Source organism: Condylura cristata, unplaced genomic scaffold (genome assembly GCF_000260355.1).
Source record: "Condylura cristata isolate star-nosed mole 26May11 unplaced genomic scaffold, ConCri1.0 scaffold00031, whole genome shotgun sequence".
Taxonomy (NCBI): Eukaryota; Metazoa; Chordata; class Mammalia; order Eulipotyphla; family Talpidae; genus Condylura; species Condylura cristata.
In genome coordinates this window covers 8,815,871-8,829,101 of record NW_004567132.1, presented here as the reverse complement: position 1 = coordinate 8,829,101, position 13,231 = coordinate 8,815,871, and the positions used below count along the sequence as shown (strand labels likewise).

Below are 13,231 nucleotides of genomic sequence, written 5' to 3'. Positions count from 1 at the left end.
GCAGGTCAGGAGAGGTCTGCTGCACCATGTGGATCACCTTCGGGGAAAGCGGGGGATCGAACTCATGCGGAAGTGGCTTTAGCTTCTTAGTGCAGTGCTTTACCCACTGCGCCACTAGGGAGGGCCCACCATCCATTCTTTATTGCCTTTCTCCTTTTCGTTTCAATGGAATTATTTTTCTGATTCCTTTTTCTTTGCTTTACTGGCTTGTTAGTGGTAATGTTTTTGTTATTTTTATGGTTGCTTAGTGTCTATACCACACATCATTTTCTCACATCTACCTCTAAGTGATATTGTACCACTTCATTTATAGCATAAAAACTCTCAATAATTCTGTTACTTCTTTTGTTTAAAAATCTATTAAAGATAGATTTAATGGGGAAATAATGGGGGAAATCTAGTATTTACTCATGTAGTTATTTTCATTATGCTCATTGTGTAGCTCCATAGTTCTAATAAGCTGTGATTTTCCTCCTTCCTAAAGAAGTTCCCTTTAAAAATATTTCTTAGCACATGAATAACATGTGAAAATTTTCTATTTATGTATGTCTGAAAGGTCTCTGTTTTACCTTTGATTTTTTAAAAAAAAAATCATGCATACAGAACTGGGGTGTAGGCCAGAGGTGGGCGGGGAGTGAAAGGAGTCGCCAGAGACAGAGTGGGGAGCAGAACAGGCAGATCAACGAAGTAAACTGCTCAGGGGAGCAGTGGGCAAGACAGGAGAGGTCTGCTGTGCCATGTGGATCACCTCCCTGACCAGGATTGAACTCATGCTGCAGTGTCTATGGAGAGCTTCATAGTGCTGTGCTTTACCAGTTGTGCCACCAGGGAGGGCCCTGTTTTACCTTTGATTTTGAAAGATCTTTTCAGTAGGCTTAATGTTCTAAAAGTTGAGTATTTCTTTTCATTTCTTTAAAGATGTTGTTCCACTGTCTTTTCATTTGCCTGATTTCTAATATTATCTATCTTTATTATCTTCTTTTGCTCTTAAGTGTCTTTCCTCTTTAATCCTTAGTTTTGAGTAATTTGTGACATGCCTTGGTTCTTCTGGTTGACATTCTTGAATATATTAGTTTGTAATTTTCAATAAATTTGAAAAATTTTTGGTAATTATTTCTTTAAATTTATTTTCTATTTTGTTTTGAGGAATCCAGTTATCTTTGTAGTTGCCTGAATTCAACTTCAATAGTGCTCTGTTCATTCTTTAATTCTTTCTAGGTTTCATTTTGTATATTTTTATTGCTGTGTCTTTAAGGAAACTAAACTTTTCTTTTGCAACATTTAATAAGATATGAATCCATCCATTACATTTTTTTCTACCTTTCATATTATGGTTTCATCTGTTGCAGTTTAATTTGGATCTTTTTATATCTTTTGTGTCTACTAAATAAAACTTTTGAACATACAGAATGTATTGTCTTTAATGTTCTGATCTTCAAATTATGGCATCATGTTAGATATTGATTGATTTGTATTGGTTTTTCTTATTATGGCTCATATTTTATGTTTCTTTGGATGCCTGACAATTTTTATAGAATGTCAAATACTGTGCCTATTACCTTTTGGATGTTAGATATTTTTATTTTTCTATAAATAAGCTTGAACTTTATTCTGGAGTGCAGGTAAATTACTTGAAATCAATTTGATCTTTTTAGTACTTATTATATTATGTTAGGTAGACCTTGCATAGTGAACAGTCTTAAGCTAATAATTCCTTTCTCCCCTGGCCAGATTTTCCTGGATACTTTACACAGTGATTGTGAATCACAGCATTTTTTTCTGTCAGGATGGTGGGGACAGGCAGTAACTGTTATTGCAAATTAATGTGGTCCTTCTTTCCTTGGTTTCATGAAGTCATCGGTTGAGATGTACTCAGAAACTATGTTGATATTTATTCCTCATCAAACTTTAACCCATAGTTTTAGCAATTATTGATGATTTTTGCCTACTGTTTTTACTGTGATTATAAAATGCTTTTCAAAATCTGTCATTTCTTCAACACTTATTGGATGGATTCAACTGTGTGTTTAAGCTTTCCCTTATCTACCTGTCTATACCTATCCATTTACCTACATCTCTCTTTGTCTACTTACCTATCCATGTTTTTGCTATCAACATTTCTAACACCAGACATGGGGGGATTTATACCAAATCAATATCCAGTTCTCTGTGGACACTAACTGGGTATCTTAACAATTCACTTCTGATACCAACTACTTGAAGTAGTAGGTTCACGACCACTGCAAGTGTCAGGATGAAGAGGAAAAATCTTCCATATCTCTGGATTGGCAAAGGAAAAGTAATTTGGTAACATGCATGGGAGAGATCTTGTCATCAATTAGAAAGAAAGAAGCTTACATTAAATTTTCAAGAGTCAAAAGCTCCACGGGGAGTCTGTGGCTTCATCTTTACTCATGACAGGGAGAGGAATGACTTCATCAATGTAATATAATAAAGATGAGTTTCTACTGAATGAGACCTTTCAAAGTACATTTTTCTAGATCATTAGAGAACATTGGTTGTTTATTCAACTAGGAAAAGGACAGAAGCTTAGATGTGATGATTATTTTCTTAGATTAAAGAAGGGCAAGGAACTTAAGACAGCTTTTTTCAACCTCACAGAGTTTTATTGCTCTTAGCTCAAAATACTCTCTATGCCAGAGTAAAACATCTTGAGACCGGTGTTGGGAATCACGATGCTCTGATTCAAGCACCTTCACCAGTATAGCCCTCTCCTGCTTCTAACCAAATGGCTATAAAATAGGTTTCCATCACCCCCTCCTGAGCCAGCCAGAAGTCCCAGGCCTCTTATCTTCCTTATTGACAAGCCATAAATTAGGGGTGTCCATGACTCCTCAATAATTTACAAGGATGGCTTACAGAACCCAGGAAAAACAGTTTAAATACTTATTGATTTAATTAAGTCTCTAATCAGGAACTGGCAGGTGGAAGAGGTATAGAAGAAGGCACAGAGGTCTTTTAGCACACCTGCAGTGCCACTCTTTTAGCACACCTGAAAGAGTGCTTGCCCATCCCCTCCCGAGCCCCCCCACCACTGAGATCCTGAAAATTCTAGACCTCTGTCCCTAAGTTTTTCTGGGGGCCAACACCCACCCTGAAGCTACCTAAGATTACTCCTTGGCCAAGAGTTATCTCATTAGTGTACCAAATTGACTTTCTTACCAATCTAGAAACTACAAAGTTTTTCAAAGTCTTATATCAGGAACCAGGGATAAAGATTAAATATATTATCTGTGTGTATATATGTGTACACATATATATAATACATGTGTATGTGTATATATAATACATGTGTATATATATATACATACATGCATTATATATCTGTATATATAATAATAATGGATATTATTATATCATAGTATACTGGCTCATAGTCTTTATAATCTATTCAATTGTACATATCCCTGAATTTTAATTTTATTCAGTAGATTACATAGTACATTAAAGTTTTTTTTTTTTAAGTAAATTATGCCTTTTTCCCTGATTTGTTTTGACTTAATAAGAGGAAAGCAGCAGAACCTTTTGTTTAGCACTCCTGGTTTCATGTTTTTTTTTTTTGTTTTTTTGTTTTTTAGGATTTATTTATTTGTGCATACAGAACTGGGGTACAGGCCAGAGGCTCAGGGGCAGCGAGAGACTTCACCAGAGACAGAGTGGGGAGCAGAACAGGCAGATTGACGAAGTACACTGCTGAGGGGAGCAGCAGGTGGGTCAGGAGAGGTCTGCCATGCCATGTGGTCACCCCCTGGGCAGGCGGGAATCGAACTCATGTGAAAGTGGCTTTAGCTTCTCAGTGCTGTCTTTAACCCGCTGCACCACCAGGGAGGGCCAGCACTTCTGGTTTTTTAAGAGCCATGAGCATCTCTAACATTTTGGAGTAGGAAGCTATTACTGTAAGCATACAGATAATAAGAAAAACACAACTTCTAGTCAGTTGGCAAGACCTTAGGGTAACCTAGAAGCAGTCAAACTGAGATTCCTATCTCATTTTCCATCCTCATTGTCCCCCCCCCCCACAACAGGAAGGAACACATAAGACAATTTTGTGAGTCTTATGGAGAATAATGGAAGAGTGGAATAAGTCCATTATTCTCCATAAAATAATGAAGAATAGAATAGACAGTTTAGAATCATAGAAAGTTATGGTTCTTGGTTTTCTAGTTATTCGCCTAGCTTCAGGGTTTCACATATCTTATACTAGGGCTCCATCAATAATGGGACTTTAAAAAAAAAAATATCCAGACTAAGTCAAGTACCCATTCCCAGCCCACTCTGGTATGTGAGTGTGGGGAAGATGGACAGGAATCATGACTTTCAGAACACGTTAGTCCACTTCACTAAAAATCCTGTGGCAAGCTCCTCTACTGTAGGGCTGATAAGGAGGCAGTTTTTAGATGGCAATATGTACCCGCATCCTAGTTCTTCCTCCTGCCAGAACAATGCCTTACTTTATCTCTGGTATGTAAGCTAAATGTTTTACTTTTTCAGTTATTTTCCGATTAGTGTGCTATTATTTTGATTAATGATAATTTAAAAAAATAATTGACAGAGGCCCTCCCTGGTGGTGCATTGGGTTAGGATGCAGCACTGCAAGCTAGCCACAGCCGCTTCATTGCCAGCTTGATCCCCGGCCCGGAGGTGACCCACATGGCGTGGCAGACTTCTCCTGACCAGAGACCTGCTGCTCCCCTCAGCAGTGTACTTCATCGATCTGCCTGTTCTGCTCCCTACTCTGTCTCTGGTGAAGCCTCTTCACCATCCCTGCACCTCTGTCTGGCCTGTACCCCAGCTCTGCATGCATAAATAAAATAAATCTTTTAAAAAATAATTGATACATAGCTAGCATAAGGAGTTTTTAGTCATTAAGTACCTTATATTATTCGCTAAAATATTGTGAAACTATCACTGGTAAGTCTCCTTTATTAATTTGGTCTGATATAAGGTATATATTTATAGCTCTTATTAAATTCCATTACTTTAACACTTTAAATACCACATATTTCCTTATGCATTGTTATTATAACCTCATTTAACATATTCCTTAAAAGATATATGTGGTGCTTCTTTGAATATCTTTGTGTAGATGAGATTGCAGTGAACATTTTCCAGAATTTTCACAATCTATAATGTGCCTTTGGAAATTACCAGTATTGAGTGTTACTTGGTCATATGTTCTTATTATTTAATATGGCTGAAATATTAATATTTAATTGTTTAAAGTACAGCATTTCAGTTAATTCCATGTATAATTTAAAAATTTAAATACATTAACATTTCATAACAGTATGATTGGGATTAGAATTGTTTGTGTTTGCTGTTCAAATAGTCAGGATAATATTTGATATTTGGATATAATATTATTCATATCAAGTTATTTGTTTAAAATTTTAGAGGAGATGGAGTAGGGTGTAGAAAATTTGTATTTGACATAAACTTATTTAATTTAGGATATTAAAAATACAGACCCACATTTTTGAATCTCACAGGCTTATGTGACTATTAGATCTTTAGGTTTACATCCTTTAATGTTTCTTTTTCTGTCACACATAACACATTTGATCTCTAGGCTATGCTTGAAGTGGGATAAAGGGAGGGAAAAGTGAGATGACTTCTCATTTCTTTTCTAGAGAAGGTAAAACTATCCCATTTCCTTTAAGTAGATTCTTCCAAATGATTAACTTTATTTCACAAGAGGAAACACATCTTTATTTTAAAGTACAATACTTTCCTTGTACATTGTGTGAATTAAGTGTGTTGACATTTAAAAAGCTGTCTGATGCTCCAGCTATTTACAACAAGTCCAGGCCAGCCAGAACTACTTTGGGAAAGGCGTATAGACTTACTGAAGTTAAAAATCTACTACAAGGCAAGATTATTCTAGAGACATGAAGTCTGGGTTTTGGCTTCAGGAGATATCACTTTGGAAATTACTCTCTAGGTGGGATTAAACATTAAAGTTTGAATATTAATCTAAAAAGAATTAAGTTACCATACCGAGTAGAATTCATTGCCAGGGGAGTTTAAAGTATTTTGGTTACTGTTATTTGAAATTACTGTTAAGAATATTTGAAACTGAGTTGTGGAACTACCTTATAGTGAAGGCTTTAAAAGAACATGATTGTTTCTGGCTGTGAAAATCTGATTTTATTATTATAAATTAGGAAGCTGTTAGGAAGCTATTAACTAGTGGTATTTAATCTATGTCTAATTGAAAAGCTAAAATTACTTAACTGTGTGTTCCTAAAAAGAAAACAGACTCCTTAGTGCCAAATTTCATAAATGCTTCCCACTATAATAAACAACTAGGTGAAGAGTTAAAATATAGGAGTCATACTTATTTTTTGTTTTTTTATACTAAGTGATGGAAATGATATATTAGGACAGTTCTCTTTTTTTTAATAAGCTATTTATAGCACATACTTATATGCTGTATGCCTTGTACTCTATATGTATAGTGGTATGTCTTTATGTACTGTATACTTGGAGTGTACAGTATATAAAATGTATATTATGTGATTATATATAGCTTGTATATAGGTATATGTGTGTTTGTGGAGATTGTCCAGTAGAAAATAATAGGTTTGTAGGCTGTTTTATGTAATCTAGAGAAGTAATTATTGTAACAATGATCCTAAGTTTTTTTTTGGTTATAGCAATTATCTTCTGAGCAGTCCTCCTTTGTCATCATTTCAAAGGTTATATTGTGTTACCAGTAGCAATTGTGTATATGTTTGTTTTCATTTTAGTCTTCAACTAAGCAAACTATTGCTAACGGGTAAATTTTAAAGTAGAATACGATTGTCTTTCATAAAAATATAAAATGAGCATGTATAAATGATTTAATTTAATTCATTAATATTATGATAGTGTTCCAAGTTCTAAGAACTACATGTTTACAGTCAAATAAGGATATGCTAAAATGAATTTACAAGTGAAAATATGTAAAATTGATCAATATCCACTGGGCAATAATTAGTTGTATTTTACCAACTTGTATTTCTATGAACTAGAATTATTTGTATTACTCTCAATTAAAATTCTGTTGTAAAAATGTCTAGTCAATGACAGGAAAATGTGCAAGCTTGCCAAAACAGCCATTACATTTTAGTCTTTGAGAGTTTTTCCTTACTGTTGGATGCTGATTCCATCCTTAGTACTTTGTGTAGCATTAGCTTGATTTTAGTAGAACCCGGAGAGAGGTTGTTTCTTGTATACCCATTTATTTCACTTTAGTCATGCATATTCTCTGAGAGCAGGCACCCCAAATTGCATAAATCAGTCAAGAATAAAATAATGTTCTGGATGTTAATACAGAAGGTGAGTGGTTAAAACCTGTAGTTAGGTTCAAAGAGTAGGAGAAAATAGGGTTTGTGTAAATGTTGTTTCATTTTAATTTTTTTTTAAGATTTATTTATTTATTCATACAGAACTGGGGTACAGGCCAGAGATGCGGATGGTGAGAGGATTCACCAGAGACAGAGTGGGGAGCAGAACAGGCAGAACTATGAAGTACACTGCTGAGAGGAGCAGCGGGCGGGTCAGGAGAGGTCTGCCACACTATGTGGTCACCTCCGGGCAGGCGGGGATCGAACTCATGCTTAAGTGGCTTTTGCTTCTTAGTGCTGTGCTTTAACCCGCTGCGCCACCAGGGAGGGCCCTGTTTCATTTTAATTTTAACGGACAGCCAGTTATTTGAAGAAATACAGCTAGAAATGCTCTTGTACTGCGATTATTTCCTCCTTGCCTTGTTATAAACTAGTGCATTATATAATCAGTTTTCCCCAAGTAATATTTTATTAATATTTTTATATCAATCTATTTCAAATTGGATTGAAAATGCAGAAAGTGGGCCCTGGGTGCTTGAGCTTTATCTAAGGTCACTCCCTTGATATCCAGCTGGAAACAGCCTTGGGCCCTGAGGCATCCTTCAGGCCTGTGAAGCTGAGACAAGAGGAGGGGCCTTATGGAGCAGCTGGACTGCAGATTCACTAGGTTTGGAGGGAGACACTTAGGTGACTGGCATACCAGTTGGGAGGTTTGCATCTAGTTGCCCATCTAGTTTAGACCCAGTTTATTCCAGATCCTCTCCAGGGCCATTTTTCCCATGAAGGTGGTGATGGCAAAATTAAAGCTATGCTTCAGAAAGTTTTATTTAAAATTCTTTGTTAAAGTCTGCCATTTCTTTTAAAATCATTTCCCTTTTACATTTATTTTCTTACATCATTGTTCATTTTTGTACAATAATTGGTTTCTCCCCTCAGGGGTAGTCCCTGTAGTTCTCCTACCACCACAGCACCCGGGCACCAGCATCATAGTCCCATGTGCTGTCTCCCCCTGTTTAGACCTCACTCCCTCCCAGCCCCTTGCTGTACCCTCAGGTCTATGGTTGTTGTCTGTTTTGTCTTTTTCTTGACCTTTTGTTAGGTTCTTCTGCTTTCCACATGTAAGTGAAGACAGATATCTGCCATTTACCCTTTTTTTTATGAGTAGTATGCCATTTCTTCAGCATTCAGTACTGCTCTTTGACCTGATTCAGTTCTCAGCCCCAGGCCTTAAGCTTTCAGTCTCAAGTAAATAAACTCATCTCTTTCCTTACTGAAAGTCAAATTCATTTTTACCCAGAACTGCTGGGTTCCATTCTGTGTCTCCTGCCAACTGCTGGTTCCATTTTGTGTTTTCTGCCTCAATAATCTTAGATTTTGTTCCAAAGGTGATTGCTTTTCAGACCAAGGGCTTCAATATTCATCTGGGAGTTCTATCCAGGCAAGGCTAGACTTCCTTGGAAGGCAGAATTTTGAGACCTCCCCTGGAGGGCTGAGAGGGATGACACTTGGGGTCCAGCTGGGTGCTACATGCCATAAAAGGCTTATCTTCCACCTTATATCATTTTTATATTGGTTTTAACTTTATTTTTTTCTGTTTTAATGTATTATTATTTTTTACATCATTCTTCATTTTGTACATAGCTCAAACTGAGATGCTTCAAATCATGAAAAAAAATACAAGCATAACATGTTTTTATGAAATCCTCATTGTATGATTTTGCTTTTAACACTGGCTCTTATGGCAATTGTTTATAATTTCCACTTTATAATTAATAATAGTAATTATAGCTAATTTTTTCCAATTGCATGCCCTTCTCATTGGGGAGAACAGCAGGTTTGGTGAGGTAGGTTCCGCTTTTTGCCTGTAACAGACTTTGCGCCTATGGGGTAGTACCACCCAGTCACCGGCTTTTAAGGGAGCAGTGGGTGTTAGAGTCTCAAATGCAGGGGGGTGAGGTAGTTGAGCCCAGTACTGTGGGAGTAGACAATGGTTGGGGCATATGTTCCCTGAACTCCAAGGGCTGTGGCTCCTGAGTATATGGACTAGCATTTCTTCATTCCTTTCCTCCTTTGGTGTTCTCTGGAGCCAGAGTCTCCAGACTTCCATAAACTCTCTGATCTTCCTGATTTTTTTGTGGTAAATTTACTTTCTGCTAAAGTTAACTGGAGCTGATTTCTGTTGTCTTTGAAGCAAATAATTCTAACTAGTAGAACAAGCAGCCAAACACATGGTTGTATTTCTAAATATATGATCATGATCAAGTTTCCATAGAACAAAGTGCATCTTTTTTTATGTAGGGAGAAGTCGAAAAAAGTTGAAATTCAGGTTGCAGAATTATAACCTTACATAAATCAGTTTATGGGATAATGGTGGTAACTAAACTATGAATCTATCATTTTGGAGTATTGTAATCCATCTTATACCATATGGTCACATGACCAGGGATCTCCTTTGAATATTGAAAACTTTTCTGGCATCTTAAAATATTAGCTGCTTCTAGTAATAGTGGAATAGCTCGTATTGAACTAATCCTTTTGCAGAAAACTATTATAAATTCTGGACAAAATACAAAACTTCACTACTCTGAAGGCACTGAAGAGTGACCCTAAACAGCAAAAATTGAAGGGGAATCAACACTTGGAAAGACAATAACACTGCAGAAACGAAAATGAGATTTTTGTGGCCAGCAGACCTCTACTACAAGAATGCTAAAAATGGAGTTCTTCAGGCTTAAGGGAAATGATACTAGGTGGAAAATTGGATATTCTGAAGGAGTGAAGAGCAGTAGAAATGGTAAATATGTAAGCAGATTTCTGCAAAACACCTATAAGGTTAAAGTTATTGTATTGCAAGGCCCATAGCATATGTAGATATATAACTGTCATAAGCATAAAGTTGAGGAAAAGAAATTGTTAAGTTTCCTGCATTTTGCCTGAAGTGGTATAATTCTGTCAGTAGACTGGAAAGTTAAAAGGACCTATGTTGCAAAGAAGTATAGCTAAAATATGAGGTTACCATTTTACAGTATGCATGTAGCCAGATCTAGAATTCAAAGAAAAATTAGATTTATTTAAGTGATGAGATATTCAAACATAAGATCATTTTCAAATGATAGAATAGGAAATACTAGTAGCCCGTGAAAGTACTGAAATAATGAAGGGACTTTGTGGTAAATAATTATAATTGCTAACATTTGATAAATGTTAAGAAGTGATAACATATATCACTTTTATTTATTAAAACAATCAGTAGGGTAATTGTTATTTTTATGTTACTATAAGGAAGGTGAGGCATGGTGGTGTTAAATAATTTACCCAAGGTTTCATGGCGAGATAGAGCTGAGATTTCAACTCAGGATGTCTGACTATGTGTTCCTAATCTGTTATATTATACTGCCTCAGAAAATGAAATGTGAATTAAACTTCATGACTAACATGTTGCAAATAAAGTACTACATATGAATGAAAGTAAATTAGATAAAGTATTTGTTAAAAATAGAAAATTCTTTAATTCACATTTTTATAATGCTTGCTTTGATAATTTGATAATGATCATCTACCTATAGCTATCACCTGCTTGACCCTAGGAGCAGATAATTCCTATGTTAAATGTACTTTTTAAAAAAAAACATTTTATTTTATCACTTTGTCCATCCTTTACTCTCATGACCCCTTTTACTACATTTAACTTAGAACAAGAGTCTTTAATAACTTGGACTAGGAAAATTGAGGGAAAAGTTGAAGGTGAAGGGAAGGAAAGAAAGATCAAGTACTATATGGTGGGGAAAAATGTCTTCCTCATTGCGAGGTTCATAGAAATGTGCATTTTAGTCTCTCACTTCTTTCTTGTGATATTTCTGTTTGGTGATTTTTTTTAATAGCAAAGAATCTTTTTTCCAATTAAAAGTTTCCATTTTATTGCAATATATAGACCAAAAGTGATATTTTAATTACAGATTTTTTTATAATTTTACTTTATGTTTGCCTGGAAGTGAGATTAGTCAAGTTTTGATGAAAGTAAAATTTGTAAAGGAGAGTTGTACATAATTGTGACCTTAGTCTCAGCAGTCACTATTTGATAAGTGATGACAGGTAGACCTGCTAACAAGAAAGGCAGAGAGTCATCCAGCCACATGTCCTCTGCTTTCTTGGGTTATTTTAAATGGTTGTTACTATTTTAGGCATTTGAGGTTTAACACCTGTGAGAAAGGCTGAAGGGTCTTTGTGAGTTGTTCACGAGAGGTACTTGCTCTTACTAGTCAGGTAGCCCATCCTGGGGAACTACTAACTAAACTGAAAATAGGCTTGCTAACTGGATGTTGCAAATACCACCCAGGTACAGAGTTTTGGGAGCAGCAAACATCAAATACACATACCGGTTTTTTTTTTTTAACTGCCTTTTTGTTTGTCAGTAATAGCTCCAACTTATTCCTTGCCCCTGTGAATTAGCAAATGTTTGTGATCAGGAAAATTGTATACTCCTGCAGCACCAAAAATATAAAAGAAAGACATCCAGTTATTCATCAGGTAAGATAACACTTAAAATCTTGATATAGGGCCCTCCCTGGTGGCGCAGTGGGTTAAAGCACAGCACTGAGAATCTAAAGCCGCTTCCGCATGAGTTCGATTCCCGCCTGCCCTGGAGGTGACCACATGGTGTGGTAGACCTTTCCTGACCTGCCCACTGCTACTCTCAGCAGTGTACTTCATTGATCTGCCTGTTCTGTTCCCTACTCTGTCTCCGGTGAAGCTTCTCACCGCCCCTGGCCTGTACCCCAGTTCTGTATGCACGAATAAATCTTTAAAAAAAAAATCTTGATATATTCTCATCTGTTTTTTAGACATTGCTTATTTGGACAACCACTGTCCAGCTGACCTTTCCTTTTGTAAAGGTGACACAGTATAACTTTTTCTAGATTATGTGAAATGATAAATAATATATGTGAAGTGTAAATAGAAAAAAAAACCTATACTGCTTACTCCCACCCCCTGCAGCTGAAGAAGTAGAACGTTGCCAGTGTTTTCAAAATCATGATAAGACTCCAGTTGCGTTCCTTGCCTGCCCCCTATTTTACAAGGGTGATTATTGGTATATGTGATTTGGCTACTTTTTTTGGTTTTCTGTTGTTGTCTATTTCCTATTCAGTTATTTTATGGATGTTTTTCACTTCCATGTAGACATATGAGCTCCTTTCAACATTTCTTACAGGGATGTTCTAGTTTTGTAAACTCCTTTAATTTCTGTTTGTCTGGGGAGGACTTTATTTCTTCCTTATTCTGAAGATCCTTGTAGGATATGGCATGTTTGACTGACAGTTTTTTTTTTTAAATATTTATTTATGCATACAGGCCAGAGGTGCAGGGCAGTAAGAGGATTCACCAGAGACAGAGTGGGGAGCCGAACAGGCAGATCGATGAAATACACTGCTGAGGGGAGCAACGAGCGGGTCAGGAGAGGTCTGCTGGTCAGGAGAGGTCTGCCACGCCATGTGGTCAACCCTGGGGAAGGCGGGAATTGAACTCGTGCTGCAGTGGCTTTGGCTTCTTAGTGCTGCGCTTTAAGCTGCTGCACCATCAGGGAGGGCCTGACTGACAGTTTTTATCTAAATATTTTGAATGCATCATTCCATTCCATCTTTGCTCATCAGTTTCCTTAGTCAGTTGCAAGTATGATGGGGGTGCCTTTATAGGTTATGTTTTTTCCTCCCCTTAGCCACCTTTAATATTCTTTTTGTCTTGAACTCTTAGAAGTTTCACTACTATAGGTCTTGTAGGTCTCATTATGTTTAGATAAACAGTTTTATTATTTTCCCTCCTATCTGTTTTTGTATTTATTGTCTCCCTCGGGTTTGGGAAATTACCTTCTGTTATTTTTTTTTTTA

At 36.4% G+C, this 13,231-nt stretch overlaps 2 protein-coding genes across 3 annotated transcripts in view; one reads left to right on the top strand and one right to left on the bottom strand.

Annotated features, from left to right (window-relative positions):
• Positions 1 to 13,231, top strand: part of WDPCP (WD repeat containing planar cell polarity effector) — a 198,667-nt gene that overhangs the window by 10,440 nt on the left and 174,996 nt on the right. The window lies entirely within an intron of this gene.
• On the bottom strand, positions 8,080 to 10,676 carry LOC101625426 (apoptogenic protein 1, mitochondrial-like). Its single transcript, XM_012731461.1, is given in 3 exon segments — positions 8,080 to 8,160; positions 8,520 to 8,741; positions 10,665 to 10,676. Coding segments are annotated over 3 exon segments (315 nt in total).